The 7,463-nt window shown below is 50.4% G+C and overlaps 1 protein-coding gene across 5 annotated transcripts in view; it reads left to right on the plus strand.

Moving 5' to 3' along the window:
• Arhgap44 (Rho GTPase activating protein 44) overlaps positions 1-7,463 on the plus strand; it is a 174,120-nt gene that overhangs the window by 163,595 nt on the left and 3,062 nt on the right. For 2 of the 5 annotated variants that reach the window (XM_052756922.1, XM_052756923.1), the window contains 3 exons: positions 15-242; positions 2,103-2,260; positions 3,872-4,249. In XM_052756922.1, coding sequence (XP_052612882.1) covers positions 15-242; positions 2,103-2,260; positions 3,872-4,249 — 764 coding nt within the window. Of the gene's footprint in view, positions 1-14; positions 243-2,102; positions 2,261-3,871; positions 4,250-7,139; positions 7,192-7,463 lie in introns of all 5 variants that reach the window. The other 3 variants (XM_052756925.1, XM_052756926.1, XM_052756924.1) reach the window with 2 other exon arrangements.

Below are 7,463 nucleotides of genomic sequence, written 5' to 3' on the forward strand. Positions count from 1 at the left end.
GTGTCCCTCGCCAGCATGGGTGTGAGGGTCATGGACACATCTTGGGTGGCTCGAAGAGGCTCCTCTGCTGGTCGGAAAGCATCCTGCGCCCCGCCTTCCATGCAGCCTCCCGCCCCACCCTCCGAGCTGGCTGCACCCCTGCCATCACCCCTGCCGGAGCAGGTCCCAGACAGCCCCGCCACTCCAGCTCCTACACTCTCTCCATCAGGTGCCAGCCTGCAGCCCACCCCTGAGCGCCCCAGGTAAGCCCAGCCCCCCGCCATGGAAGGCTGGCATGTATGCTAGGGTGCCTGGGCTTTGGCTCCCACTCCAGGCCTCCTGGATCTGCTCACCCCCACCCCCACCTCTAAGCATTCATGTTTGGCTTTCTGCATCCCGCCAGCACCCAGTCATCTGCATCACCTGCCCTGGATTACCATGTGAAGTACAGGCTTTCCAAGAACAGCATCCCCAAGCAGACATAGAAGGTGGCACTTCTCCAGAACCTACTGGGGACTTCCCACCCTCTGTGTCCCTCTTCCTGTGCCTGCATACGTTCCCTGGTTTGAACTTTAGAATGTCAGTGTTTCTACCTCCTTCTGCCTTTAAGTTTGTAGGGGCAGTTTTCACTACTAAAGTTAGGTGTAAAGGTGGCAGTCACTCAGGGCGTGGTGACCTTCGTGGCATCGCCTTTCAGAGAAGAAAGAGAGCATCTGTTCCACCACCAGTTCAGCGAACGTTACCAGAATTTGCTCTGCCTAAAGCTAGTAATGTAGGATTTCTGCCCTGTATCCCATGCTCCAGGGACAGGAGATGTCAACACTGAGCTCAGTGTGGTCCAGAGTGTAAGGAATGGATACCGTACCTGGTGAGGCCCAGGCAGAGGACAAGACTTGGAAGTGGGAGCGGCAGCATGGAGTCGTTTGTTTCTCTTCCCGCGCAGCAACCAGAGAACTCGAGAGGCTGCTTGGGCAGCTATTGCTATGCTGGGGATACACACACCCTCCCCAATCATGGTGGGGAGCGGGTGCGGAGTAGCCCAAGCCTTTAACTTAGACTGTTCCTAAATTTGATTGCAGATCTTTTTTTTTTTTTATTGCTTGCTTCCTTTAACAAGTAGAACATAATTCCATTTCAAAATATGAAAGTGACAAAGAGAAAAAGAGACATCGTAGATTTGGGGAGGGGCAGCCAACACTGGGTGTGCTGGAGTGGTTGCTGACTGAGGCTCAGAGAAGCCTTGGTGCTGGCTGTGCACCTGCAGGACTCTGGGTCCATGGGAGCTGCAGACAGGGCAGTGCGAGCTTGGAGAGGTAGAGGCTGGTAACAGTGGTCCGGACAAGCTGCTCTAGAGAGGAGGGACACGTGACCAGACTGACTGCGATGGTCCCCTCTTGCAGCACTCATCTGCATCACTTGTTTTTCCATCTTACAGAAGAGATGCAGCGTGGTGTATCTGTGCCATAGGAATACTCCTGAGGATGGATGCCCTGGGCTCTGAAGGCATTCCAGAGCTACTGTACATCAGTACCACTCAGGGGTACTTCTGTGGAGGGTATCCCTGGATCCCCTGGGCTCTGAAGGCATTCTGGGGCTATTGTACATTGGTGTCTGTCAGGGGCACTTCTGTGGAGGGTATCACTCATTGGTACAGGTTATTGCAAAAGTCAGACATGTCCCCCTTGACTGGAGAGCCATCACCAGAGGCCTGGCAGCAGAGGTCGTGTCATGGGTCCTTGCAGGACACTCAGACCCCAGGAAGCCCTCTTGACTCTGGTATCCCATGGTGATGGAAGGAACAAGAAGATTCAGGTGTTTAGTTTCAGAATGACTTAGACTTCTGTGGTCGAGGACAGCACACAGAGGGGCCACATGTGTGCTCCATGTTGCTCTCTGGATGCTGGTTGGGAATACCAAGCCGAGAGTGGAACCCAGGCCATCAGTGCTCCAGGAAGGGACAGTCACATCTCCTATCCCAGACCATCAAAGGCCTTGAGAGGGGACTGAGACAAAGCAGTGATAGCCAGTTAAGCAGGGACCAGACACTTAGCACTGCATTGAGCAAGATGGGTGCTGGAGCTGACTGTGCTTAAGAGTCCCCTTGTCCTGTGTGTGTGTTTCAGTGTGTCCAAAAGCAAGGAGCTGTCTCCAGGGTCTGGGCAGAAAGGAAGTCCAGGTTCCATCCAGGGGACAGCCTGCCCAGGGACGCAACTGGGGCCACAGCCGGCTGCCAGCCCCAGCCAGCTTCCTGCAGACCAGAGTCCTCACACCCTCCGGAAAGGTAGGTCCCCTCTTCTGACCATTCTTAGGCCAGGGATGGATGTTCTTCCCATTAGCAAGGGCCTCTGGAAACTTTTGCTTAAGGAATCATTCCTAGTCTCAGTGCTAGAGCTTTGAGAAATTCCCCAACCCCACCAGGGGACGGACCACACATGCATCGGGTCAGTGTGAGATGGATGTATGAGGGGAGCATGTAATTTTGTAATATATCATGATGCTATGAGGCTTCACCACATGACCCCAGTGAATTCCCACACTGCTATGGAGAAAATATTGTTCTTCACATTATACAAAGGAGGTCTATTGGGTTTTTAGAAGAGGCTAAAATAATCACTCCCACGGCATGCAGCAGCAAGCAGAAGATAGAACCCTGATCCCAAGCTGGCAGAGCCTAGCTTTCTCCCATCTGCACTGTAGGGGAGAGAAGACTGGGAAAGAAGATATCCTCAGGATGGCTTTCCTTTTATGGAGGGAATGGGTATGGGGGGGCAAAGGTGGGGAAGAGGCCACTGGGCCTCTTTAGGAACTTAAATAAGTTCTTTCTAGCATTAGTCATGTACTGGCAGCCACCCATCAGTTCTGAAGAAGACCCATGTTCATGTTCTCGGGATGTTTGCCTATCGGTGGGATCTCCTGGGTACTCAACTCCACGGTGGATACCGTTCATTTTCAGTTCAAGGTAGCAGGCATCCTCTAGGATTAAGTACAGAAAGGGGAACATGGAGGTGCTTCAGAGAAGCTGGGGCAGTGGTGTGCTTTAAAAATGCAGCCAGGTGGGGTGTAGCTCAGTGCTTGACCACTCTCTTACTCCCCAGCACGGCAAGAGAGAAAATTACAATCGGTTCATCCATACTTGCACCCAGGGAGTACAATTCTTGATAGAAAAGGGGTAAAAGAAAGTGACCCACGGCCACAGCCTAGGAAGGGGGTGTGTGTGCAGCTACCAAGTCATAATCGTGAGGGGCGGAGTTCAAATGTTCCGTTGCACAGTGGGGTAACTATAGCCCCATATACAGTAATTAATTAGCCATTTCCAAAGAACTAGGGAAGTCTTGGCAAGTTCCCAGCACACAGAAGTAATCACACTTGGGGACATGGGAATGGTAATGACTATAATTTGGTCATTATGCATTGCGTTCCATCGCTATACAAAAGCTATTATATCTGTTAACTCAAAGATTACACACCAAAGCCTGAGCAGCCAGTGCACAAGCTTGAAGTGGGGGCCTGAGTCAGGGTGGGCTGGGGGTGTCCGCAGCCAGAGGATTTATCACTGGGAGACCAAGGTCACTGCCCAGCTTCAAAGGCCATTTACTTCCCTCGGAAGTACCCCTGAGCAGCCCTGTGGTGACACCTTGAACTGGAAACTTCTCCAGTAGAGCCAATCTTACTGACTCACTCTTAGAATTCAGTAAGGAGAAGAAGAGAAGGAAGTTAGCAGCAGGTGGTAAGTTAAGAAAACTCAGCACTCTCTATTCATTTTTAAAAGCTCATTGGCTGCTCTTGGCATCACAGGAGGAAGCAATGGCAGCCAGGAACCATGAAGATACACACTAACAGCCATCCTAGTGGGCTTCCCTAATAGCCAGTTGTCCTGTGTTTTCTCTTACAGTTTCAAAGAAGTTGGCACCAATTCCTCCCAAGGTCCCCTTCGTGCAGCCAGGGACTGTTTCCGACCAGCCCACTGGCCAGCCATCCCCAGTCAGCCTGTCTCCTACTCCACCGAGCACTCCATCACCCTATGGACTGAGCTACCCTCCAGGGTACTCCTTGGCCTCTGGCCAGCTTTCTCCTGCCTCAGCCCCTCCCCTAGCCTCTCCCTCTGTCTTCACAAGCACTTTAGCCAAGTCTCGGCCCACCCCTAAACCCCGACAGAGGCCCACCCTGCCGCCACCTCAACCACCCAGTGTCAGCCTGTCGGCCTCGAGTCCACAGTCCACGGAGAACCCCATGCTAGATGGCATGTCACCGGGGGAAAGCATGTCTACAGGTATGCAGGCTGTGGGCTGTCTGCAGGGTTCCTGTGAAGCTTAGCGGAGTGTGCCAGGGGCAGGAGTGCAGAGTCACCTCTGGCCACAAGTCCCCTGGAGAAAGCAGTCCTAGAGAGCAGCTCATGTGCAGGGGAGCTCTGGGGACTTCTCCAGCCTAGGGATCCAATTCCATTCAGCTGGTGGTATTGAGTCCTTTGGAATGTGACCTCCAGAGAGGCTGGCATAAAAGCACAGAGGTGGTGTCACCTTCGCCTAGACAGAGCCCAGCAAGTGAACAGTACAGATACCTATCTGGAGGAGAGGAGGCTTTTCCTGAGTAGAAAAATAAGCCTCGCTAGGGAAATATATTTGCAGATACATATTAGAGATGGGTCACCTTCAGAAGAACATGCCTCCTCTTCTCTCACCGTAAATCCTCCAGCGGCAAATCAAACCCACAATTGCAAAACAAAGGTGGAGTTGTCTTCCCAGGAAAGTGTATAAGCAAATGGAACTACAGTTAGTGAATACAGTTCACTGTGGTAGAAATGGGACGTTTTGAAAATGTCTCCCAGTCACTTGCCTTATACAATTATAAGCCAGGGCAGCTCTCTGGTGGCTGCTAATGTCCTGTGATCATTTTCCTTATTTAAGAAGATAAGCAAAGTGCTGGGCTGAGTCCTTGAATAGAGCTGGCTCATTTCATAGGGCAGACAGAGCCTGAGTACCACTGTTGAGCACTGTCCCAGATAGCAGAAGGGGAGGTAGCTTGAGACGCAGTAAGCAATACTGCATACCAACAAATACCCTCACACACATGTACACTACATGCACATATTGAAAACACATAACCTCTGCATATACACTCATCACGTAAATACACACGCCCACAAGTATGCACAGCACACACACATATACCACAAATATATACATATACATCTGTGCACATGGTACACATTTATGTATACTATACCACATGTACCATGCATGTTTATATCAAATACTCAAATGTGCATACAGCACACACATATACATACTGTGAAGCATTTGTCTAAATTGTTCTATTATTAATTGGGAGTCAGATATTGAGGTAAAAATCTGATAGATCAAAAAGTGGTGGAGGAATGACCAGCTGACCCTCTTTCTCCATGCTTCCCAGATTGAAGGGGCCCTGGAATCTTCCTAAGCCCCTCCCTACTCTTTCCTGTGCCTCTCTATCATATCGTATCCTGCATCCTCCAAAATCTCTATGGCTAATTCCAGTCAGCTAGTTGTTGATTCTACCCCAATTCAAGGTTAACTTTTATTAACAGTCTCGGAGTGTCACAGTACGATCAAATATCTCGTAATTTAACTTACAGTACATCATCTAGGGAAACTGGAAAAGGAACTCCAGGCAGGAACCTGCAAGAGCTGATGCAGAGGCCATGGAAGAGTGTTGCTTATGGGCTTGCTCCTCATGGCTTGCTCAGCCTGGTCTATTACAGCACCCAAGACCACCATCTCAGACATGCTACCACCCACAGTGGCTGGGCCATCTCTCACATCAATCATCAGTTAAGAAAATGCATCACAGGCTAATCTTGTGAGGGCATTTTCTTAATTGAGTCATCTTCCCAGATGACTCTGGCCCTGTCAAGTTGACAAGCCACTACACTACAATACACCACACCCCCTTATGCACATACACATCTGTACACCACACACACAGATGCCCCATACCTGCATGTTTACTTAGCACCCACATACATACATCACATATGAACTACATGCACATGTAGCACATACAAATATATAGGCCATACTTGGACCACACATACATGCCATATTTACACATACACCAAACCTACACACAGAGAGCACATATACACACACATACACATGTGCATATAGCATGCACAAACACATCACACATAACATAGACATGCACACACTACCACATACCATGATGTATGTGTAAGCCACATACCATGATGCTGGGGCATAATAATTGGGTGGCAGACTATTTGCTCTACCTGAGTTTATCCCCAGCACACACATTAAGAAAACCATATGCCCACACGTATCATGTGCCACATACATACAAAGACCACCAACCTACTTGGGTACAGTGGGACCTTGCTCAGATGCTACTTTCTTTCCTTCACCATATCATCACAGAACTTGACGTGTTCTTCCCTAATGAGATGACAGCCAGAGTTTGTGGGGGCCAGCTCTTGGCTGTCAGTGAAAATGCTAGCCAATAGCAAGTGTTTGTGGTGGGTCAGGAGTTGCAGCATCATGGGAAAAGCCACCAGGCAACCTGGCTTCTGTACTTTGGGAACTGATCAATGTTGAATACACAGCTGCTGTCACCCATTCTGTAGCTCAGTCAAACCTAGGAAGCGTCCTGAACCTGTGAGTGCTGCAGAGGCACGTGACCCAGGTGAGCCCTTGTGGAAGGTGACACCTGTTCTCAGAGTGGGCATTGGCCAGCAGCAGCTGGTGGGGCTGCTCCTTCAGTACTCTAACCACTCCCAGGCAGGGATACTGGGTAGCCCATTCTGCAAGACACGGGATAAACAGCGATGTCACTCAAGAAAGCAGAAAAGAGCATGACTGAGTGGTAGGTGGGTATCAGCGGGCAAGGAGTGACAGTGTCTTGTAGCTTGTGAGGCATAGAAGGTCACGTTCCATAGCCTAGGCTAAATGTCTGTGACCTTTTGACTCAAGTAATACCCTGCCCAACGTCTCTGTTGTTTTGATGTTCTTTGGGCAGCAGACCATTGTGTGTCCTGTATGTATAGGTCTCTGACAGTACAGAATCTGTAGTCGGTGTGGCCTCTGGGACTGTGACATGGGCAGTGTTTTTTGTTACATGTTTCATCCTGTTTGTTCCTCTCTCCGAATCCTATCATTATGTTCTTGCAGCTGTGTGACATGAGTGACGCAGTGTTGGATACGTGTGAGGGGGATTTTCAGGGTAAGCTGGCCCCAGCTCACCTCGCTTTACGCCTCCTAGTCAGCCCAGCCAGCCAGCCGCCTGGCTGCCACCCATCCCACCGGCCCTCCTCTCACTGCATGTGGCTCAGACCCACCAACAGCATGCCTACTTCACTTCCTGGCTTCCCCCAGCCTCAGGGAGGCCCCTTTGGCTTAGGAGCCTGCGGCTTTCTAAGCACACTGGCCTGTTTTTCCTTTCTTCTCCTTAGGAGCTGGGGGAGACATCCAGCAGAGGGACCCAGCCCTTTCTTT

This window comes from Peromyscus californicus, unplaced genomic scaffold (genome assembly GCF_007827085.1).
Source record: "Peromyscus californicus insignis strain IS unplaced genomic scaffold, ASM782708v3 Scaffold_3__1_contigs__length_106647218, whole genome shotgun sequence".
Lineage (NCBI taxonomy): Eukaryota > Metazoa > Chordata > Mammalia > Rodentia > Cricetidae > Peromyscus > Peromyscus californicus.